The sequence below is a fragment of the Etheostoma spectabile genome, chromosome 13 (assembly GCF_008692095.1).
Source record: "Etheostoma spectabile isolate EspeVRDwgs_2016 chromosome 13, UIUC_Espe_1.0, whole genome shotgun sequence".
Lineage (NCBI taxonomy): Eukaryota > Metazoa > Chordata > Actinopteri > Perciformes > Percidae > Etheostoma > Etheostoma spectabile.
In genome coordinates, this window is record NC_045745.1 from 30,457,912 (window position 1) to 30,483,033 (window position 25,122).

Below are 25,122 nucleotides of genomic sequence, written 5' to 3' on the forward strand. Positions count from 1 at the left end.
GAGAGAGAGAGAGAGAGAGAGAGAGTTACCTTAAATCACACACAATGTCAAATAAGCAAGCCTGCCCCATACTCACAAATAGGTGAGCACTTACTTTGTCAGAATGTTATATTATTTACAATTATTTTATTTTGGAACTCCAGACAGGAAGGACTAACCTGGAACAGGCGGTCAGTGCTTGGCGGCGTACTCGCCGGAGAATAGACAGGATCCATCCCAGTGAATTCCTCAGCAAAGTTCCCTACATCCAGTTCACTCTTAAGCTCTGGCTTGAATGGACTTGGCACCTTCTTCTGTGCTAGGTCGGCCCAGTTCAGTCCCTGTTAGGGAACACAAAGCAGATGGAGAGAGTTAAGGATGAATGAGAAGAGGTGACAGGGGAATAGAGATAAAAAGAAGTGTCTGGCAGTTGAGGTGAGTAGAACCTTGAAGAAGGTATGTGCTTTGATGTCTTCAGACCCTCGAGGTCCAGAGCCCAGCCTCTTGTGGGGATCTTTCACCAACAACTTCTTCAGCAGGTCCTGAGCAGTGGGTCCAATCATGGAGGGGAACGGAGGATCACAGCGCAAAATACGTCTGACGGGAGAGGGTGGAGAAGACAGTCAAGGATATAAAATACATACGTTTGATTGGCAAAGGACAAAAAAGCAGGATAATATACGGCGCCCCCCTCCTGCACACACAGTGACATAATTTATGTACATTTAATGAAAAACTGTGCAAACGGCGCAAAACAGCGATCATTGAAAACCAGCCTATCCTGTTATGAAGGCTACAGTATATACCGTTTGTTTTTCTTTAAGATGTTTTCGTGTAACTTAGTGGTCATTTAGAAGGATCTGCACTGCCGAAAATGGTGCTCTAAAATATTCCTTACGGCAACTTCTCAACGTCATCTGCTACGTCGCTCCGGCTTGCATTGCAAACAGAAAATAAAAATAAAGTATTGTCCCGTTGTCGGCTTCAGCTAAGAAAGAAATGGATCACCCCCACATGTCCAAAATTCATACAACACATCAGACAACCTTCCGCAACCATTGCAGGCTCTTTTGTGTAGCTCTGCTTTGAATGAAGTTCCACCGTGACAAATTAATGGACTACTTGCGATTGACATAAAGACATGAATCAGAGGCAGAAAAAAACAGCGGTGAGCTGTCATTATGTCCCCCCCCCCCAGGAGCCTCATTTTCAGGTCAGAAAAGCCGGATTTCTGGATTAATCCAGAAGAATCAAACCCCTGAAAATAATGCCCATTTTTGTTACATAGTATACTCCTAAGATACTGTATAACAAAAAAGGAGGTTGATAATTTGAATATATGTTTTATGGAGATCAGGTTGGCCACACTCACTTTGACACCTCACTCTGGGAGTTCCTCTCCCCCTCCAAGGTAAAAGGAGATGCGCCCGTTAGAAGCTCGAACATCAGGATTCCAAGGCTCCACCAATCTACCGACTGAAGAAGACAGGTTGACAAAACATTGGAAAAAGGACAAATTTTTAGCAGATAAGGCCCCTAGTGTGTATTTATTTAGTGGTTGCTGTGTTGTCTTTATGACAATGATTGCCTTCCATAACCAAAACTGTCAATTTATGTCTTGATCTAGTGCACCTGCCCTTTTGGCCTCTGACTAGATGAATGCGAGACAGCACGAGCCACTGCCCCTCCCTCGTCAACTTTCCTTATCACAGCCACCATAGTTAACGCACACAAATCAAGCGCCATGCGGCGCAGCATCCACGTCTCCTTGACCACCTTCCTTGGTGACAGCCAGCTATGTAACCAAAAAGTGGTTGCCTTAAGCCTCAAATTTGTTTGTCATTGTTGTTAAATTAAACTACTCTTAAAAAACTTTTTAGTCTAACTTAGGCAATAGCCCACAGTTAAGCTGATCAGAAAAAAAAGGAGGATTTTCTCTCTTCTCTTTTTTTAAAATAAGTTGGGAAGCCAAAAGTAAAATGTACATGTAATTTTAATGTTATCAAACAAAGAAAAATATCCCCTGCCGTTCTAAAATAAATCAATACAAGAGTTCTTTCTTGATTAAAGAATAAAGCGGTCAGTGAGTTGAAGCAGCAGTGCTGTGTGTTTCACCAATCAGCGACGGTCAACCCTGCAACCACCACCGTGAATGTCCCCTGAACTCAATTTAGACCCTGGTCTATGAGGTCGAAACACAGTAGCCTATTTCAGGGTAGTTACAAGACCGTAGTACAAACAGTTCACTCCTAAACAGTTCTATTTACTACTCTCCCGCAAAACTATTTTTCCATTTGCATTCGCACTGGCCAAGTGGCCATTGGAACTGGTAGGAGGGGTAAGGTAGTGACGCAAGCACGGAAACGGTCTTTATAGTGACGTCATTGACTTTAGCACCACATACAACAACAAACCACGGCAGTGTTTACAGACTAGGCTGGAGCACTTAACAGAGAAACACAGAAGACAAACGCTCCAGCGTAATACGATCCTAATTAATATGATGGAAGAAGATGGAAGAGCAGAACGAAACAACGTGTAAGTTTAACTAGCATTAACAGTTAGCTGGTTGAATGCTTGATGTTGGTCTTATGAGTTAGCATACATAGACTAATTGCTACAGACGGTGAAGAATATGTCCTGTTTGTTTTCAGACGTTGCTATGTCACTAAGGGTTCCTGTGCGGGAAAGGTAAAAATCCCTGCCCTGAAGAAGGAGCTGAAAAAGATACAGGAACTGCAGTCAGAGGAATTAAATAATCCCCAAATTGGTCCAGTTGGAATCTTAAGGAAAAAAAAGGGTTGTAGGACCGTTGTGCTCTAGGTACTGCAAAAATCCCTCCAGTCGGAAAGAGCCTAATGAGTCCTCAGAAGGTTGCTAGTTCCTGTGGTCTAAATTTTGCTATCCAGCATTTAGTCTTTAACTTGAATTATTTTCATTTATTTTAATATTAATATCTAAATGGTTAAATCCCAACGGATCTCAATAGAACACTTGCAGTATCTGAACACTGAACAGCAGTGTTTTCTGCCTTACGGTCATACATTTGTTTATTTGTTTATTTCAAAGGATCCCCATTAGCTGACGCCAAGACGACAGCTAGTCTTCCTGGGGTCCAAACAATACATCCAAAAGACAATAAATACAACAAAAATTACTCGCAAATATATTATATATAAATTCACAAACAAAACTGACAATGCAAAAAATACTAACAAACTAAATATAATAAAGAATAATATAGCCATTGATACAACCTCACTCCACCAATCCAGACAATATTATGATATCGAAAACAAATGTAGTCTAAGTCTTTTTTTAAAACCAGTTTTTCCCTTGTTGTCCCGAATCCCAACTGGAAGATTGTTCCAATATACAATTGACCTATAAAACACAGTCCTCTTCATCCAGTCAGATTTAGGTAGTGGTAAAGAAATCTGTCGACTATTCACCCCTCTTGTATAATGTGAATGCATATCTGAACAATCAGTTATATTATCATAAAGAAATTTAGGAATCCCAGTATTAATAATTCCATGAAAGTATACTACCATATTAACAGATAGTCTATTCTTGACCTCCAACCAAGCAAGACGTTCATGCATCTCTGCAACCCTAGTTCTCGAAGAACAACCAAGAACCAGTCTTGCAGCCTTATTTTGTGCAACTTGTAATTTACCTTGCCATGGCCAGATTTCCCCCTGATGATTTCAGGTGCCATGTACTCAATGGTGCCACAGAAAGAGTACGTCCTTTCCTTCTGTAATGAGAAAAAGGGAAGAGATTGTAGAACAATAAAAATCTTCTTGTCTTATATGAACAAAAAAATGTTAGGATTGCAATAACAGAACTCACAGTTCATGTATCAGTGTCCACATGTTTTGATTTTGGTATCATGTTTACATACCTCTTCTTCCAGAAACTCCTTGCTGAGCCCAAAATCCGTCAATACCACATGGCCTTCACTGTCTAGAAGAATGTTTTCTAATTTGATGTCTCGGTACACAATCCCAAGCTGAACAACAAACAGTAAAAATTGACCAGTTATATTTATTGTAAATGCATCAATGTGTGAACAGTGCTGGCATGCAGTGTAATCCCAACCCCATATATTGGTTTTAATCCCTAAACTTGTCAAAAGAAAACACTGCCTAGACAAACAGAGGCACAACCCCTAATGGTAACAGCACCTCAGGAAATGAGAAAACTAGTCCAGGGTGCTGTTACCATCCAAAGCAACGACCCATAAAAGTCAACATTCTGTCGTTAATGTTGCTTTCAGCCAATTTGGACAATTTGTGTGAATGGTGAGTTCTCAAAAATGTTTTCCAATGTCAATATTTTTTATTTATTCAAATGTTGCACTGTGAATCCAGTTACATTACATTACATGTCATTTAGCGGACACTTTTATCCACAGCGACTTACAATTGCTATATACTCTTGTGTTCAGAATAATAGCTAGCTTTTAATTCCATAATATCAATGCATTGGGAACACTGTACGTTCAATTCCAAATCAAAACATGATCACAAACTTCTGACAGGTTACTTCTTCAGGTATTCCAGCCCAAGACAATTGAACTACATTCCACAATTCCTCTGCATTACTGGGTTTTGCCTCAGAATCAGCATTTTTTATGTCACCCCACAAGTGTTCTATGGGATTGAGGTCCAGGGATTGGGCTGGCCACTCTATAACATCAATCTTGTTCATCTGGAACCAAGACTTTGCTCGCTTACTGGTGTGTTTTAGGTTGTTGTCTTGTTGAGCGACACTTCAAAAGTAATTTACTCTTCAGCATAAGACAACATGATCTCTTCAAGTATTTTGATGTATTGAAACTGATCCATGATCCCTGGTATGTGATACCACAGTATCAGAAACATCCCCATAATATGATTTATGCACCACCATGCTTTACTGTCTTCAGTGTCCTGTGGCTTGAATTCAGTGCATGGGGGTCGTCTGCGGCCCCTAGACCCAAAAAGAACTTTTTTTCTCTCATCAGTCCACAGAATGTTGCACCATTTCTCCTTTGGCCAGTCAATGTGTCCTTTAGCAAATTTGAACCTGTTCAATACATGTCTTTATTTCAGCAATGAGACATTGCAGGTGCTTCTAGCTGATAGCTTTGCTTCACATAGCCTTCTTCTGATCGTAACAGTACTTACAGGTAACTTTAAGTCTTGTATGATATTCGGGTCAAACTGACCCATTTCAAATTTTTACAAGAAGAAAAATGGTACAAGTACATTTTTTTCCACCTGAAAATCAATGGCCTTACCTTATTTTCTGTGATAAACATGCATTCCTGACTCAATTCAGAAAAATCCTTCTGGATATGACCTCTTATGTTTTTTCCATAGTGGATTTTTAACATGAATTATAACCTCATGAAAAAAATGAATTACACTTCCAGTTTTAATTGTGTTCTAGTAGAGACTGATTGCATTCCCTAAACATATATGTTGTCTCAATTGTTTGAAATTCAGATAAAGACAATATTTGTTAATATATTATGAAGTAAAATTTTATTTAAGAATTGTTTTTAAAACCCCAAATAAGTCCCGGGTCAATTTGACCCCAGGGATACGAGAGGGTCCCGAAAGTGAAGACAACACAAGGGTTAAGTCTTCTTTGATTTACCTGGAGCTGATCATTGGTTGAGTCTTTGCCATTTTGACTATTCTTCGATCCGTTTATGGTAGTTGACCGTCTTTTCCCATGTCGATCAGGCTTTGGATGCCATTTCAAGGCATTTGAAATAATTTTGGCTGAGCAGCCTATCATTTTCTACACTTCTTTATATGTTTTCCCCTCTCTAATCAACTTTTTAATCAAAGTCCGTTGTTTTCTATGACTAGTAAATTATTTGCCATGTAGAAATACCACTTCTACCAAACAATATGATTTATGAGATTAGTGATGTTGGACTGCTATTATTTTGACCGCAACTGTACATCAGAGTTTGTACGCCTCCGGAGCAACTGTCTTGCTCAGGGACACATTGGTTAATGCATCGCAGTGGGAATCAAACCCGGGTCAGTTCATCTGTTAAACGGTCAAAACATAGAACATTACATTAATGCTAATTAATAAAAAACATTCAGGGTGTACTTGTAATGTTCTCAAAACAATCTTAAAAATGCACACATTCTACCTCCCTTCCACATTGTGGTTTGTGCACTTCATTAAAAAAAACAGCCTCAACGCCAAAGTTGCTGACCTGGGTTAAACGCAATCCTTACGGCTACAGTATTTGTTTAACGTTATTGGGTAACAACTAGTTATCTTTGGTGAGCTTGAGAGTATTTCAGGTAGTAAAATAAGAGCCCATAGGGGACTTTCTGCCCTTCCTTCTTAGTTTAGCGGCTATCTGGTGAAGATAGTCAAACATTTTGCAGCTAAAGGCCTATTTATTCAACTAAGGAGTTGGTGGTTACCACTAAATGTGGCACCTATATTTGTCATGCCTCCAATGGGGTGGTGATGTTGCTCTGTGTCTGCTATATTTGTGTAATTACTTAACTGCTTATGCAACTGATTGTCAACACATCAGCCATAACAATATAAAAGGTGATATGTTTGAGTGATGTCTCTGTCAGTGTGCTTTGTCTTTCTTCCGCCAATAATTGTATCTTTAAGTTACAGAGCTGGAAGGATCAACACCCACCTTGTGCAGGTGCTCCAGAGCCAGGATTATTTCCCCAATATAAATCCGTACTGCCTCCTCAGGAAAGTGATCCCTCTGGTACAAATGAGTAAACATCTCCCCACCACTCACATAGTCTGTACGCACACAGGAAAATACACAACTAGCGTGAAGAACCATGATGCAAAAATTACACACGTCCACAAAATGTCCACAAACAGAAATAGACAGAAACATAAAGAAAACATATATTTGGCACTTTTAAGATTGAGGAAAGTTCTCCATTGAACATTGTAGTGTGACGCCACTCACCCAGGATGAGATGGAGTTTGCTCTGCGTCTGAAAGGCATAGTGGAGCGTGACCAGGAAGGGGGACTGGCGGATGTGCTCCAGCACCTGTCTCTCAGTGCGAGTATGTTCTGTTGTTTTTGCCTTTTGAACAATAGCTGCTTTCTTTAACACCTAGGGTAGTAATCAAAATAAACTTGTACTGCGCAAGTATTGTAAATACATTTTGAATAGAAGCAAAATCTGTGAATCATTTATTTAAATTTTTTTGTAAAAAACAAATATATATATGTATATGTATATATATATATATATATATTTTTTTATTTGATAGTGGATAGACAGGAAAGCGAAGACAAAGAGAGGGTATGACACGCAGCAAAGCGCCGCAGGTTGGAATCAACCGCTGCAAGGGACTCGCTTTCTGATCATACTTAGTTTCATATTTTAGACAAATAGTCTCACCTTCATAGCATACAGCTGGCCCACATCATGACCGGTGTTCTTCCTGACCAAAAACACTTTTCCATAAGCTAGACAAAGACAAATAAATATTTCATCCAGTAATTGAATTACTTTTAGTAAAAAAAGTTTAACTGAACTGGAATATATGCAAAAACATTCCTGCACACACAATTTAAGCATGGTTGTTTTGTTGATGGAAATAGCCTCTCAGATCTCTCATAGGTATACATTATGGATGAGATCTAATAACAGACATCTACAGTCTACCTTATAAACATTCAGATTTGTTCTTAAGCTGTCTTAAGGATTTTCTACTCCTACACCAGGATATGAATATATAGAAATGTTTTACCAGCATTTAAGTCATCAGGGACAGCAGGCTTTCACTTCACAGTCAACAAAAAATAACTATAAACAATGCTTAAGATATTTAACCATGGCAGGAAAACTGCTGCTGTCTGCTTTGGGTATACCTCATACTGGCGTCCTTCTAATTTTTCTTTTCAGGTTTGACAATAACTGCATTTATATTTTTCGCTTCATGTAGACACTTACCTCCAGTGCCTAAGACTTTGAGTAGCTCAAAATTCTCCATGCCGACCCTCTCAGTGTGACCTGTGAGGTTAGCTAGTGGCAGAAAGAAAATAATACAATTAAAAGACACGGCATATTGTATGTGCCCAGTTTCTGCAGTTTTTAGCTGTCTTCTTTTAATAGACGCCATGTTGTAACTGTGAGTTTGTCAATTTAGCCCAACACATGAACTGTGTTTGACTTTCAGCATTCTACAAAAAAAAAAAAACATATAATGGCACAGTAATAATACTTGTACAGCTTTTTACATGTATAGTAACAGTGAGAGAAATGCATCTAAATATAAATATGTATTTAATTATCTTAGTCAATGTTTTCAAGATTCACTGGCAGCAGCTACTGGATTCTAATTTATGACAATGTTACCTGCTGCACTTTTTTTCTATAAAATAAAAGGTTGTTGCACTTTAATGACTATCTACACAGTCAAGACAGTAATATATTACTCATATGACAGCTGATGAAAAATATCCAGTGAGACCACTAACCACTAGCCAGATCTGCCACTAACCTGATTTTTTTTTTTAGATCTACCTTATAAATTATTTTCTAGGGTACATACAACTTCCATAAACAAACTATAAAGCAACAATGGGTCTCCCCGGGTCTTATACACGGATGCGCTGAACACCTGGCACATGGGTGGGCAAGATCTTTTCAAATGAATTACTTGACTGTATACTGAAGGACATAAAAATCAAATATCTACATACTAGAGTTAAGTGTCATCTTATCTGATCAATTAGGCCTAATAAATTCACAAACTTAATCTTTTAGCATGTTAATGTAACATCAAATCAATTCGGGAAATGGCGATACCCAGCACTACCACATACACTGAGTGACAACCAAAACAGGAACACTTGTATAATGTGATGCAACACAATACAGTAGTCAAAAAATACTGAGATTGAGTCATTTTATTGAGGACATAATTTGAGTGCTGATTGAATTAGATGGTGCATTTTGGGGTTGTGTTGTATTACACAGCATCAGGTGTTTCTAATATTTTATTTTTATACAGTAAATATGTGGAGAAGCAAACATAGCTAAAAGAAACAAAAACAGAATCACCTTGCACTGTAATGCAATCTGAGATATTTATTAAAACTGACAAAGCCTTAGCAATTACAAAAATATACGTTTCATAAATGTTGTACCCATTAAATGACGGTTTTAATTACACTGTGCAGGGGGTTCTTTCTATTTAACGTGCTTGATTACAAACCGTGTACTGGACTTACCATTGGTGATTTGATGCTTGACGGTGCAGGCCTTTTCATTTGCTTTTGTGTCGGAGTCATCACTACTATCAGATGCGTCCCCCGGCATAACTTGAATTAAAGTAGACTATAGACTACACAGACTGTTTAAGGTGAAGTAGGTAGCCAAATGTTTAGGTATAACGTTACAAGACGTTAACGTTAAACTACACGTTTAGCAATAATAAACATCTAGCTGTAACGTTAGCTGCATTATGAAGAATACAAGGATTAACGAAATGACCGGACAGCTGTGTTTTCCAGACAATACTGCTGCCCTAACGTTAATCCCCATGCGTTTGACATTCTGGTGTCTCTCATTATTTGTGTGTTTCGCGATTGGCCAAAATTAATCACAAAACACAGATTTGTAAGCTTAGCTATTCACTTTATAGCTGCTGTTCGCTTTTTTTTTCACTATTAGCTATGTGAAAGATCATTAGTATTAAATCTGACTTTAAGTAACTGTGTTCATGATAGTTACAGTGAAGTTTAAGTAGCTGACGTTAGCATTACCGGCTTAACATTTGTAACTTAAGCATTCATAAATTAACATTAGCTGATGTTATTTAGTAATAGCGTTAACGCAAGTTTTGCATCAACGACTGATCAAAAATAACGCGTAATTAGTTAGCGTTAGTGCGTAAACATCTACGACGTTACTTAGTTAGCATAGCTAGCTAATTGTTCCAATAACAAGATATGTTACCTGGCTGGGTGGAATGGTAACTCTAGTAGTAAATTGGCAAACTAGCACCTAGCTAACGAATTGCTGCTATTGCCCGTCAAAGTTTGAACGTTAGCTAACGCTAATGTATAGTTACGTTAGCTTTGTTAACTGGCCTCTTCAGCCATGTTGGAAATTCCAGTTTGGGTAGGTTCTTATCTTCTTTGCCTTCACTAACGTTAGAGCCATGGTAACAATTCGCCCATTATAAACAGATATTTGTACTTCACTTAATATTTATTGTGAGCGGATAGTTAGCTAGCTAAGTGCTATTGTACCAGGATGCTTTCGACACAACCTGGGCGACGGTCAGTCACGTGATGACGTGAACTCTGTGTGGGAGGAGCGATGTTGCAGGACAACGGGTTGATTAGAACCAGACCAGAACCTTTCAAACATGGGACATACATTTTTCCATCCCTATGATAAAATGGAGATAATTTGTGCACGTTTCTTACCATATAAAACAAAAATGATTTAACATGAACGTCCAAATGACTGAAAAACTATGGGTCTAGGCTATGACGTTACATGGTCTAGGATGGCATAGGGTTTTTGTGGGGGCCCCGGGAGACCCCAGTACCTTTTAAGTAGATCACAGTTAACTTGCCACGCAAACCGTATGTGTATGTTCACTTATCACGGTTTGTCAAGCACTAACACAATGTTAATTTGTGTTAACCTTTGTGACACAAGGCAATCATTCAACTTTAACATACCCAAACTGGAATATTCGCCAATATATATTTCAACAGTACTATATGTTGAATATGCCATTTTACACTTCCAGTGTATAAATGATTACAAGCATAATTGTTTTTATGAATCTCTTATTTATTGGTGTGCACGGCTAGGTTTAAAATCACACTTAGACCGTACTATAGATTGTAGGTCTACTATTTCATTGAGTCACTGTCAACATTGTTGGTCTTATTTTACAACAAAAAAAGCCACTACTGACCTTAAAAATACATTCAGTATACTGTATATTGTACACGTAATTTCCATTCCAGGACAATTTATTTGTGCATCATAAGAGTTCCACATTAGTTGCGTGTTGTTTATGATTGAAATGCACTTTGATGGAGAAATTCCCATAACCTCCATTTCTGCTGTTGTTCACCATAAGTTATACAAAATATCCAGTTAGAGCAATTGTGCTCGGTTAATGTGAAAACAAAATGTGTCACAGTTCATTTCTAACATATTCGAGTCCCTCTTGGAAACCATGGCAGAAAATACTATGACAATATGTTGACTTTGAGGTATCTGAAGTGTCTCAGCGGTATTAACACTTCTACCGGTATTTCCTCTCTGAAAAGCCGAGCAGTCTGCTGCTATGAGAGGTTAGCATGATTTACCTAAATAACTTCTTTGCCGGCCAAACTACGCTTTAGGAAGTAGTGACCGGTTGCACTGCGACACTAAGACAAGTCAACAAGCATTAAAGATGCATCCTTAAGTGAGATCATTGTGACCCCCCATACTTTACCAATATTTGCTAGTTTATTAAGGTAAATCCACCATTTAACTATCACAGTATTCCCATTATTATTTTTAAATATTTAAGGCAGGCAAGTTGTCACATTTTGACCAGCAGCCTTCTACTTTCAGGCCAGAGAAATCAATTTTTGAAGCCAAACCAAAAGTATCTACTTTGACTGGCGTTATCGGCACACCTCCTGTTGAGTTAAGTTAAATTTCATCGTCGCGTGGACTGTTTTGCTACTAGGTCAACTCATTATGCGCTTTCTCACAGAGAAGTGAACTTCCTACAGTATTTTTTTGTCTTGCGAATACTTCAACTGGCAACAACAATGTTGCCTCCAAATCTTTCATTTTTGACTTTTACAAGAAAAAGAACATGGCTGACTTAATTGCTGTATGAACTTGTTTAATAAACTGTTAATGATCTTAAATCAGTTTTAATGGCAAAATATCTCTACACTCAATAGAATGGAGTAGTGTTTCTCCAGTCTCAGTTACAAGTTGTGTAGATAAATCCTCTAGCCACCACGATCAAGGTAACGCTCAACACTTTCCTACGATACTAGCTGTACACAAATAAAACCGTCCATTAAGCCAAAGACAGCCAAGCTCGAAAACATTCATGTACAATAATAATAATAATACCCAACATGTTTTACAAGATAGATTCAGCTTTCCACTTGAGGTGTGGGAGATGGCCAACGTGAGGTAAACAAACTTGACATCTCAGCAAGCACCATGTTTAGTCCAGCTTAAGAGGACAATAACAGAGTTAAAGAACAATGACCAATGTTGACAATTTCAATTTGTGATCTATATTATATTCTTTATTTTGAGTTTACAAATGCTTCTATTTCTTTGTTTTATTTCCTTAAAACATAAACCAATAGGAATATGTGATCTGCTTTAGGGTGGATTTCCCCTTTAAACACTGCACATACTTGTGCACTGAATTGTGCGGTTTATTATAAGATGTATTTGAGCATCTTCACACATAAATCCAATTTTTTTTTTTTAGATGATGTTTTCTGGAGTCCTAAACTTTTCCAGATGACATACAAGATGCTTTCTTAAATTCAATGAAAAAGTTGTGAAACTGATTTAAAAAAAACATAACATACACACAAGTCTCAGGGAGACTAAAGACAACATTTTGAAATTGAAGGCAAGAAAGGAGGATGTAATATTTTGGAGGGATTTGCACGCCGTTCCACTGTTGTCTTTGAGTCTTTTGGTTCTCATCAACGAATGGCTATCAGTCCGATATCAATGAGTTTCTGTATCTTCTGAGCAATGACTGGATTCTTTAGGTGGCTGAGGATCAAACAGAAGAAAAAAAACATTAAATACATCATGCTGAGAGACAGAAAGTAACCCAAAAAAGGTTGGGAAACTTACTCGCTAAGCGCCTGAGGGTCTTTCTGCATTTGCTCAAGGATCATGCGCATCGCTGGATCACTCATAATCTGCTGCACCTCAGGATCGCACATGGCCCTTTTCTTCACTTCCTCAGGACTGTCATTCCTCATGGTCTGATTGATCATGCAGCGCTGCAAGCCTTCTGTGGCTTCCTGAATGTGGAGAGGGAAAATTATGAAGAAAAAAGCCAATCGATCATTATCTAGCAATGAATGAATAACACGTAATACTCCATCAGAGTACTTCAAAATGTCATACTTTATCTGGGTTATAGATTTTGGTGCTCAGATTTTTTTTTTTTATTGTCATCTAACCCTTACCAACACTATCAATTAGATAATTATCAATAGGGGCTGCACAGTGTGAGGAAAATATCTAATTGCGATTATTTTGACTAATATTCCAATTGCAAAATGATTTACAATATTAGAGGGATTGATTTTTTCATATAATTATTCTCATTTTCATTGAAACTTATTAACAAGGGAAGAAATTAAACAATTATATATAGTGTGATTTTTGGGAGGTCTAGTACCAAACAAAGATGATTTTCTTTAGTCTGTAGGATAGGGTTTGTCGGCCGGGACGTCTCTGCAGCGCCACAATTCTTCATTCAGAATGGTTTGACAAATTTTTCCCACAACAAATACTGCATTCAGATGTAATTTTCCGAGCTGTGTAGTAACATGTAAATACCTTTGAGGAAGAGTCGAGCTCCAGAGCCTTCTGATACACATCCATAGCTTTTGAATAGTCTTTCATTGCCTCCAAGGCAGCTGCTTTACGCGTGTAGCCTTTTACTGTGGACAGATGCATTTCAATTAGATGTCAAACCAACTACAATTGAACTTAACAGTTAAGAGCATAAAATACAACTTTTTAAGTTCTTCAAACTAAATGTGAATTAAATGGTATAAAGTTTTCTACTTACTGAAGGTGGGCTCAAGTTGGATGCACAATTCACAATCCTGACAGAGAAACAAAAAGATTCTTAAAAATCAGAATCAGAAATCAGAAATACTTTATTGATCCCCGAAGGGAAACTGTGTTGTAGTTGCACAAATATTATAGAGTAGAAATACAAGAAATAAAGAAATATAAGGAATTGGATACGTACGGTATTTACATAAAGGAATGTTATTATACATTATTTACATAATTAACATAATTAAGGATTTGGAATGGTGAAAAGTTAAATAATAATAATAATAATAATAATAGTATTTGAAATTGCACACATGTCAGGCCAGTGTTATTGCACAAAACAGATAATACAGATAATATTGTCCAGTTTCAACCTCTCTAAGTGTGTGTGTCAGACACTTAGAGGGAGGAGTTAAAAAGTTTGATGGCCACAGGCAGGAATGACTTCCTGTGGCGCTCTTTAGTGCATTTTGGGAGAATGAGTCGGTCACTGAAAGTGCTGTCACTGGTCACTGTCACAAAAGGTCCAATATGTAATATATTTACTGTAACAAATCCAAAAATGACCCATATGCATCATCAGATATTAAGGAAACATGCCACGTTGAAATACTATCTTTTCTGACAACAATGCTAATGCCAGTATTATCTCCTTTTATAATTTTGTTTTTGTGACGGAATTTCGGTTTGTGTTTTGGCCTGTGTGTTGTTATTAACTGCCCAGTTTGACAGCCAGGCCGAGTTGCCAGATATAGCTGTAAAAACATAAACCCGGCGCGCTACAGCTGTAACATTAGTACAGCCACAAAAGCAGCAAACAAACGAACAGGATCAACGGAGACAGATTCTACCAAACCTAAAAAAAAACAAAAACTATATGTTTCTAACAGTTGTGTGACCAGAGATGTAACAAACCCAATAAATATTGGAGATGTATTTGAAAGATTGAGAAAGTTTAGAGCCCAAAAGAACAGAGTTGATTAATTTCCTCTTGAACAGGTAAGCATTAGGTTCAGGTTAATTTATCACGTCTACTTGGGACGGACATTTTATATCAGTTCAGCATTCGTGTACTCACAATGAATAATAAAGCTAGTACCCGAGTTGCTTACATACTTGCAAAAACAATTGAGACACAGCCAGTAAAGTGATCCCAACTGGTCCTAACGTCACCATGCTAACCCTGCTAACTGTTAACATAACCGGAGGACCGGGCAAGTGGGCCACAGTCTTTTAAGCCAAGAGAGGGGGCTGTAAATTGGGAAGAGAGGACCGTGAGTTAGCAGTGTGTTTAGTGATTGTTGCCATAATTCTAAGCCAATAAAGTGTGTATTTCAGTCGGGTTGAAAAGGACGGCGAGGTTGTGGAATTTTTAGCTGTTCCTTCTGTAATTCTAAGCCGAGGAAGTAAATCTGTCTGGCGTGTGGAGAAGACGGCGAGGTTGTTGCGTTTTTAGTGGTTCCCACTGTAATTGCAAGCCGAGGAAACGTGTCTTGTTAGTTCGGAACATAGCTCCGTGTGAGCACAAGCTTTTATTACATGTTATGTCATATTGCCCGCATCCAACGTTAGCTACTCCGCTGTGCTATGAAGTAATGTCTGGCTACGTGAGACAAGCGTCTAGCAACATTGTTGTGGATGCTGCGGTCTCAGCCTGGCAACCAACGTAAACTTCGAGTCTGGGGAGGAGGGGGCAGGGGAGATGACTCTCTCCAGTATTATGAATTTGTACTGCAGTAACTATTTTAAACACTAGCTGTCAGCATTTCATACTGCAACTTTAGCATCATTTGTTTTTGTCAGGTTAGAATGTCATAGACTGAGTCACTGAGATGCGTGGAAAGGATGGCTGTACCTTCACGGCAAGTGGAAACTCCAACAGCTTTGTGTAGCAGGCCGCTCTGTTACTGAAGAGTTTGGCATCCTTGGGGTTTCTCTTGATGGCCTCGGAGTAGTGTTTCATGGCTAAGGGGTAGTCTCCTGTGGGAAGTTAAGGAGGAGTTCATCTTTATACAACTTCTTAAAATAAGAATCAATGATAATGATCAACCAATGAGCAGGACAACTATTACAGACCTTTCTGGAAGGCGTCGTTGCCCTTGTTCTTCTCTTCCAGGGCTAAGTCGGGGTTGATGTAGGCTAGTTTCTCCTGCTCCTTCAATATCTTCTCTGCCTGCCGAACCAAATACAGTATTATTGTATAAGCCAAGTGTCCACTTATGTTTTCATTCCCTGTCTGCATGCAGGTCTAGCACAACTTTTTTTTTTTTTTAAACCATCTAAAATATATAGTCCATAAAATCAAATATGGTCTCCATTCAGCTGAAAAATAAAAGAAATCAACATGCACTGCACCTGTTGACACTTCTTCAAGACATCGGGTGTACGATGCTCAGTCAAACTCTTGTTGAAAAACTGAACCGCTTCTTTGTATTTTTCCTGCTTGAAGTATGAGTTTCCAATCCTAGCCAAGGCCCTATACAAAGAGATGGAGGAGACAGCATGTCATAACAGCCACAAACTCAGAATGGGGGGTTCATCGGTGTCAGCTTGCCCTCCACTCATGACTTATACACTTTAAGAGTCAGGAAACATCACTGCAGACCCATTTCACCCCTGACACAACCTGTTCCAGCTTCTCTCCTCTGGTAGGCGCTACAGAGCACTCTACGCCAAAACCAACAGACTCAGGAACAGTTTCTTTCCAGCTAACTTTGGACTCACAGTACCAGGTTCAATTCCTGAGTAATAACCCAGCAACTCTGTCTCTAATCAGCACCTGTTTACTGGTTCCACTCATTATTTATTCATCATTCTCATTCTCTATTTCAGAGCTGTTCATATTCTAATACATTACTTTTTTTTTTTTATTACAGCACCCTTTACACCATGCTCCATAATTAAAATAATAACTATCATAATTATGTTACTCCTGCATACTTTACACTCTTCATTGCACTATTGTCCCAACCTGTCTATATTGTTTCTGTTTAGTGTGTATGTATTTTGTTTTGTATGAGTAAGCACATTGTGAGCAATACGGTCCAAAGCAAAAACATGTGTTTCCTCATACCTGGCAAATAAAGCGGATTCTGGTTCTTTACTTAAGGAAAGAATAGTTCAGTAATAACTGTTATTAACAAATACCAACAACCCCAGTTACACAACCCTGCTTGTGCTCTTGAAAAAAAAAAAAAAAAAAATCAAGTGCAATAGACAGATTATTTGTAAAATAAAAAATAATTAGTAAATATGCAAGATCCAAAAAATACCAGTCCTGTCGTCAAGGTTGAGGGGCAGTGTGGGTAAATTATCTCAAGTAAAGACAAAAATGAATAAAAAGAAAACAGAACTCACTTTGCTATTTGTCTGTAGTCTTCCCGGTTTTCTCTGCCAACATCAATGGCCTTCTCACACAGCTCTCGGCACTTCTCCATATTTCCCTTTTCAAAGTACACAGCTGAAGTGATAATAAAAAGAGTTACACATTTAACAGTCACAGCTGAAGAGATACTAAAAATGAGTATATATTTAACATTCAAAATCAACATTTTAAGTTAATCATTTTTCAGGTCAGTGTTTAAGTGCGTTCTGAGTAGAGGTGCAACGGATCACAAAACTCACAGTTCAGATCACAGTTTTGAGTTAGGGATCGGATCAGCACAAAAAAAGGGGAGAATTTGAATGATTTTATAAAAATGTAATACATTTTAACAATAACTTTTCACTAGTAAATTACTGATTACCTTTTATTTAACAAGAGAGGAAAGGGTATTTTACAATAACTATGAATACACCACAAGGTTTACAGCAGCAGAATGGTCTTAGAATCCGCTACAGTGAAATACTGACACTTTTACACCGTTTAGCTGTCAGCATTTTAACCGTGTTTAATCCAGCTACTAGATAATGGTAGGCTCACATTGTTACCTGCTGCCAAGTGTAACGTTAATGTTAACTAGCGTGACATGCGGCGATGCTTCTGCTGCCTCGAACGTTGGCTTCAGAGCATCAGAGAGCAACGCAGACATTTAAGCGGCACCCAAATCTGTACAGAGCATGGATCAACTATGGTCCGTTGCACCACTAATTCTGAGTGATTGGAGCCCCTAACAGGTGAATGTTTATAGCGTCCCCCGTACCATTCCAGTTGTAGGACCTTTATTACATGTCATACCCCCCATCCCTTTACAGGCCTATAAGCCTGCAATGATGAGACAAATTTTTTTTGTTGGCAATCATGATTTTTACTCAAAACTGAGGATTTAGTTGTGGTGCTTAGTCCAGTGGCAGAAACTCAAATCAATCACAAAGTCTGATAGTGGAGGAGAATTGTTTGTGGTGGGCAACTCAGACTAATTCTATATCTGAACTTTATGGGTCAAACAGCGCAAATGTGAGAGGCTGTCGTCGCTTTCACAACATGTGACAATATGTACCTGCTTGATTAGATATATAGGTCATGTTGGTGGGATCATGTTTGATTGCTTCTTCATAATGTTTCAGCGCCACATCAAAGTCCTTGTTCTTATATGCAGTATTCCCAAGTTCTTTTTCCTTCAAGGCCTGCAAAAAAAAAAAAAAAAAGGAATTTGATGATTAAAAAAACAAAAAAAAACAAGAATAAGGATTTATCAGAAGAGGCAAAACAGCTAAAACTCATTTAAAGTAAAAAGTATGATGTTAATCACACTTTTTACCTTTCTCTTGTTTTCGGGAAGGTCTTCCTCTTTGGGAGGAGGTGGCTGAGTCTCTTTGGGTTTGGGGGGAGGAGGGGGAGTAGGGTCCTCCTCTTCTTCCATCTCAGAGAGGTTCAGTCCCAGCAGCACAGAGAGAGTGGTCATCACTCTGGGATCCTGCAGCTTCCTGCAAACAAACATGCATTTCTCATACCACAGTATTCTGAGCCAATACACATTTTACAATCTAATTTGAGATTTTTTTATTCTGATCTCTTTTCAGTATTATACACGCTAATGGTTACTGGAGGCACAACACAGAGGATAATCCTTTACAATACCAAAAGAATATGGAATGATAGTGGCCCCACAAATACTATGTAAGAGTTTTTGTGCAATTCTACCCAACAAAACAAAGATTTATTTTTTGTTTCTCTTATTTTTTTTAAATGCACATACGTGCCAAGCTCCGATGGTTTGTTCCTGAGCTGCTCCAGGAGTTCTCTGTAGCTGGGATCTGACAGTAGCGCACTGGTCCGAGAATCACTCTCCAGCTTCTGATACAAGTTGGGCTGGGCGAAGGGGTTCATCATTGATTTCTCTGGTGAAGCAAACACTTATGATAGTAAACATGATATGGCCAGTCCATCTTGCACTGATCTAGGGATAAATTCAGCAGAGCTTTCTCTCCTTTGTAACCCCTTATACTTGTCCACTGAATGAATCATGCTCAAAACCCAAGTGGAATGCCTACTCTCCTTTTGAAAACTTGAGCACTCCCAATGTGATTTTACTGCAGTGATCCTGTCAGCAGCTATCGCTAAATCCTCTACCCACGTCAAAAGGAAAAGTGAGTCACACAATTTCTACATTGTAAAGCCACTAATTCTGTAGAATAAAAGACATCACAAAATTAACAGTTTTTACCTGCAAGCCGGGCCTCAATGTTTTGCAAACCCTCCTTTAGCTGCTGGTTATTTGGCTCTTGCCGGAGTCCCTCGTGGTAAGTTTTTTTAGCATCCTCCAATCGGCCAAGAAATTCCAATGCAGCAGCTTTGCGGGAGTAGCCCTGGTTGATCCAAATTGAAAAAAACAGAGATTACTTTCTCAATTTGTGTTCTTGCATGCATTGACGCCAGTATAATGGAAAAAAGAAATGACACCTCACCTTGCCCCAGTCAGGCTTGATCTTGATGGTCTGACAGGCATCCTGGAGAGCATTCTCATAGTTGCCTTTCTTGGCGTAGGCAGCTGAGCGGTTACTGAACAGGACATGGTTCGAACCGTCAAGGGCCAACGCTTCGGTGTAGCAACGTACAGCCTCATCAATATTTCCTGCGCTCAGTGCCTTGTTGCCCTGGTCTTTCAATGCTGAAACCTATGAGCCAGAAAGAAACAATCAAATTAAGCATTAAGAGGCAAATTGACAATACTACAGCTCTCCTGCTATGACTGCTCTATAACTACTACACAAAAGCACATGCACATAATCCCCTATATAGATCTGACTACAGAGTAACTCTTTTGCAGCTCCCACTGGCAGAACTGAAGGGAAAAAGACAACCACCCAGAACATATGTCTTTATTTTGTGAATGTAAATAGATAGTCCTCCAGGTGCAATGCTCCTACAATAAGATGATACGCAGTTAGCTTATTAAAAGCCTTACAGCAAGGTTTAAATTCCCCAAAGATGACCCTAGTTTTTAAAAAGCCAGTTCCAGAAAAAAAAAATCTTGTTGTTCAGACCCACCAGAGTCATCACTAGACCTTAAAACACCTAGCACCTTAAAACATAATAGGTAGAACTCAGCAAAAATGCAATCCCCTGTGACGCGCATGTAAATAAACTTAAATGTTTCTAATATTTTGTAGGCTATATTTCACAAATATTTACCTAATCTTCCAGCCAGTTAGAACTCTGACAAATTATTATAATAATATAATCCAAAGCCACGTAAGCAGCTGTGTACTTCAAAAACTGGGGCTATACTCAAATATTTATTTTAAAAAAAGTTGCACTTTGCATTGCCCTTTTATATTACCATTTACAATGTTCAGAGATCCTCACAGAGCCGGTTGTAAAGCTACATGTGTATATGTACGTATTTTATACACAATGTTTTATCTGTGCATAATAGTCAAATGATCATGTTTATCTTGATCAGCTTTGTTGTACTTGTTTTTAGCCATATGCCCATTTCTATTCTTTTGAGAGAAACAAAAAGCCGGAGTCTTATTCCTTGTATGTGTTCACACTTTCTTGACCACTACAGCTGACTCTCAATGTTTATCTGAGTGAGGTCTAGTAATTGATGATGCTTTCTTTTGGAGGATCTCATTGGTGCGTCAAGGAACCCCAGTACACTTCCGTTAGCCGTTATGAATGCACAGATAATTACAAACCAAAATATACTGTGAAAATGAAAATAAAGTCTGGAAGGATATTTCACGATATAGCTACACCCAAATAATTGAACTGGCCAGTTGCAGAACTTTCGAGAGGACGCGGCACACGACAAAATGCGGCTGTAGCCATGACAGCGGCGCCGTGTGCATCTAGAAAGATCCTCGGGTCTGAGTGCAGGCTACTGAGGACAACGCCGAAGCCGATCCAAAAATACTCCTGCAGCATGTGCTACAGACAGACTGTCGCAGTTTAGCTGTTGGTCCTCTAACACATTTTAACACCGCGACTTACCTAACGTTACTGGCTTAATTAGTTATGGCTCTCATTTGTCCTTCACCTTAATAATGTTAGCTGTGGTACAATAATTAGCTAACTGTGGAGTTATTTCGCATTAAAAGGTATCCTGTCGTGTTTTTCTAGCGTGTATTGCTAAATCAAGGCAGAGACAATGGCTACAGTGGCAGTCAAACCTCAATGATAAAGCAGCTTTGATGAATTTAAGTCATATGCGTTATCTTAGGATAACAGTTAACGTTAGCTAACCCTGCCGTGTGCAATCATACATTAGCCACAGCCGTACACACACAAATGAACAAACGGTTAACCTAGCTAGTTAGCTAGCGTTAGCTAGATACATTTGCACAACTTGGATTCCAGTTAATCTAACGTTAACGTTACATTGCAGACTATACACTGAGCTGGGTACCAAAGCTGGGTGCCCAATCAGACACAACACATTACTACCGGATTGACGCGAAAATAGCAAACTAGCTAACGTTAGCTGTCTGATGTTACCAAACTGAGAAGTCCAAGTGTAAAGAGGTGGCTCACTACACTAACCTCCGAAGTATTAGTGTAAAGACACGTATAATCAAAGGAGCTCATCGTTATTTCTAAAACACGACAATGTAAGGTTAAAAAAAAGAATTGTGAAAATAGTTGTATGACACTCACTTTCTCCATGGTGCAAGCATGAGGTTCCTTCCAGAAACTACTGCGGAGTTCGGATTAGCTCCTCCCCCTGAACAACATAGGTTGCCAGTTTGAGGTGTAGAAAATCAGTAATCAACGTTCAGACTTACGTTTTAACCGTGAGGTTTGTTCTACGGGGTAATATATAGCTCACCAACTGAAACTTCCAGAAGATGACGCAAAAAACACGGATGTGCTACACAAGAGGAGTTACTTGTTCTAGTACGTTGGGAACAGAGTAGTTAGTGGAGGACCATTGATGTAAAGGAGAGGGCAAGTCTCAACACATAGCTAAGCATAAAATTGATTGATCTACATATAATAAAAATATCATATGTAGATCAATCATTAAATCTTTAATGCTTAATTTGACAGGACGTAGCCTACACACAAATACTATCATAATACACCATGAGTTAAACCTATAGGCTGTACAATGCATGGCCCTTTATTGAAACTTAAAGGATTATGTGATGTCCTCATAGTGCTATTAATAAAAACACAGGTAAGACTTAATAACAATCACTAATAAATAGAAAATGATAGCTATTTAAATGGTTGACTGTTAAAGCTTTAGTGCATAACTTTTTGATATAAATGAATGTCTTTTACATTCAAGCCGTTGCCAAATGTGTTACTACAGAGGTAATTAAGAATATCAGCTCTACACAACTCTCTGTATTTCTAAGTTTAGTTTAGTTTATTTCGATCAATCATCAATCACATAAATACACAGCATTACTTACATAACATAAATGGTTAAAAACAGTGTCACCTTAGTTCAGTCTTAACTGATTTGTGATCAATACTGATCGAAAAGGTGTAGGTTGAAGCATTTGCTTATTACACCTTCCATTTTTACGTTCTATTTTATTCTTAGGTCCCTCAGAATATTATCAATTTATATGAAATATTTTTTCTGTATTCTATATACATTTTATCACCCATATGCACAGAATAAAAATAAACAAAACAAAATACATTCACATTCATACACACATTGCCATTCATGCCTCACTTTTATTTTTTTTAATTATTCTACTTTTTAGTATTTTTTTTTTTAAATCTTTCTAACATGTCACACATTTTTACTTCCTCATCTAAAAGATTCCACAAATTTCCTCCGGTTGCTGATCTACGTCTTTGTTTTACAGTTGTTCTAATCTTTATCTTTGTGAACATGCACATTCCCCTCGGTGCACACTTGCTCTTTCTAATCTGAAACTGCTTGTGGATAGACTCTGGAACCATTCTATTTTTGACTTTATACATTATTTGCATTGTTTTGGCTTCCACCAAGTCTCTAGTGTATGTTGGTTCAAGATATTCTGCTCTGTTAATGAGTTTTATTGCTCTCTTTTGTAATATTGAAATAGGGTTAGTGATTGTTTTGAATGTGTTTCCCCAAATTTTCACACAATTTGTAATGTATGGAAATATAAGAAAACTGTACATTATGTGGTGATTTATATGATACATATATACACACACAGTACATATACACAATTTATAATACATATTATTACAATAAAATGAAAACTATCTATAACAAAATACACATTATATACACATATATTATACACAAGTCTATAACCATATATATAACACATATATATACACATAATATACACATATATATACACAACTATATAAGATACACACTATGATCATTATATACATATCATTACAATAATACACACAACACATATAGATATTATATATATATATATATATATATAATTATATATATTATAATATATATACACTTTTATACAGTATATACACTACCGGACAAAAGTTTGGGGTCACTTAGAAATTTCCATTGCACTCCATTATAGCAGATACCAGCTGGAATCAGTTGCATTGTTTTTTTAACCAGTGCAGCAGTTTTCAGATTAATTATGTGCTTACATATTGCAAAAGGGTTCTCCATTGTTTTTAGATAGGTTTTTTTAAATTATATCGATATTTAAAGGAATGTGCCTTTAGAACATTGGATGAATAGTTGCTGATAAGGGCAATGTAGATATTGCATTAAAGTTCAGCCACCCACTCAGATCGCTGCTATTCTGTCTATATATGAGTGGTGGGTAAATGTGTTTATGCCACTTAGCTGACCGACAGTATATATTTTGATCACGGCATTGTCTTAGCTTTTTAATATATATGTATATACTGTATATATTATATAGGACCAGATGTAGGCATATGCTTCTGTCATCCTGATTTCATCCCCAGATTTTGAAGTGTGGTACAACCCCTATCTTACTCCAGTCCCAACTCATTAACTACAGGGTGCTACCTGTTTTACCCCTCATGTTGTCCTCGGGTCAAATTGACCCGTTTTCCTATATCAATGTTCTTTTTAATTACCCAAAATAACATGATTGATTCCACACAACCCTCTTTGGCAAGTACAAATCTCTACTTTCATTCATTTTGGGACGTCTTATTCAATTTTATAGGATTTGAAGAAAAAAAACATTGAAGTGTTTTTGAAAAAGTATTGAGTAAAAGTTCACATATTCAAGTCTGTGATTATCCATCAACATACAAATTCCAAAAATAACTGTAAAACTAAATTTAATAAGTTAGTGTTACGTAGTGTTAAAAACATTTTAAAAAAGTGACTAACATTAAAAAAAAGTGTTGAAAAAAGGTACATAAGCATAAGAAAAAGTTAAAAACATTGATGAAAAGCATCAACAAAATTTGATTGTTGATTTTCAATTTTGACGGGAAGACAACACAAGGGTTAAAAAGTGTATGGGTGCTACACATCTGAACTGGTATTTGTAATAGCATGATCTCCTTTTAGCCAACAATGCATAAACAAAACCCATAAATATATCATATTCTTTGACTTCAGAACCTAATTGGTGCTACAGCAATCATGACTAAGTAACTGAATAATTAGTTTTGGACTCCAGAGCAGAAATTAAAGAGATACAGAGTATTCAGAAAGCAGCTAATAATGTCATTTTTTTCTTCACCTGGAATAAAGTCTAATCCCTTACACAACATGTTTGCTGATCGTAGTTCCCCAGTTTCTATCCTGGTTTCTGTAGTGGAGGCCATGCTGAATAGACCATTCATGCTGCTGTTGCCATGGATTCACCGATCGAGGAAACACAGACAGAGAAGCCATGTGTTAAGATCAAAGCGTGACCTTCTGACTCTCAGCGTTGATGTCACACAGAAACGCTGAGGCTGCTAGCCTCCGGCTATGTGCAGAACGAAGGGCAGAGCAGGTCCGGCTTT

At 37.9% G+C, this 25,122-nt stretch overlaps 2 protein-coding genes across 2 annotated transcripts in view; both read right to left on the bottom strand.

The window, feature by feature from the left end:
* rps6ka4 (ribosomal protein S6 kinase, polypeptide 4) overlaps positions 1–10,304 on the bottom strand; it is a 15,359-nt gene extending 5,055 nt beyond the window's left edge. Inside the window, exons 1-10 of the mRNA XM_032532703.1 lie at positions 9,227–10,304; positions 7,944–8,015; positions 7,389–7,456; positions 6,947–7,097; positions 6,656–6,771; positions 3,887–3,994; positions 3,659–3,739; positions 1,352–1,455; positions 426–576; positions 159–320 (exon numbers count right to left, since the gene is read on the bottom strand). Of these exons, the coding sequence (XP_032388594.1) occupies positions 159–320; positions 426–576; positions 1,352–1,455; positions 3,659–3,739; positions 3,887–3,994; positions 6,656–6,771; positions 6,947–7,097; positions 7,389–7,456; positions 7,944–8,015; positions 9,227–9,314 (1,101 nt within the window). The 5' untranslated portion in view covers positions 9,315–10,304. The remainder of the gene's footprint in view (positions 1–158; positions 321–425; positions 577–1,351; positions 1,456–3,658; positions 3,740–3,886; positions 3,995–6,655; positions 6,772–6,946; positions 7,098–7,388; positions 7,457–7,943; positions 8,016–9,226) is intronic.
* Positions 10,305–12,565: 2,261 nt separating this feature from the next.
* Positions 12,566–22,090, bottom strand: stip1 (stress-induced phosphoprotein 1). The gene is made up of 14 exons (XM_032533847.1): positions 21,844–22,090; positions 19,650–19,859; positions 19,409–19,550; positions 18,941–19,082; positions 18,503–18,668; positions 18,242–18,368; positions 17,160–17,262; positions 16,158–16,278; positions 15,879–15,975; positions 15,658–15,782; positions 13,810–13,846; positions 13,575–13,678; positions 12,858–13,030; positions 12,566–12,773 (listed from the first exon to the last, which is right to left on the bottom strand). The coding sequence occupies exons 1-14, from the start codon at positions 21,850–21,852 to the stop codon at positions 12,701–12,703; spliced, it is 1,629 nt and encodes a 542-aa protein (XP_032389738.1). The 5' UTR covers positions 21,853–22,090; the 3' UTR covers positions 12,566–12,700.
* Positions 22,091–25,122: the final 3,032 nt, after the last annotated feature.

Bases quoted from the DNA above. Each gene is read 5' to 3' on its own strand.
- stip1 (XM_032533847.1), bottom strand. The intron at 18,369-18,502 runs GTAAAAAGTGTG...TTTTTTTTGCAG, and splicing joins TTCCCGAAAACAAGAGAAAG to GCCTTGAAGGAAAAAGAACT. The intron at 16,279-17,159 runs GTGAGTTCTGTT...CTCTTTGTATAG, and splicing joins GACTACAGACAAATAGCAAA to GGCCTTGGCTAGGATTGGAA.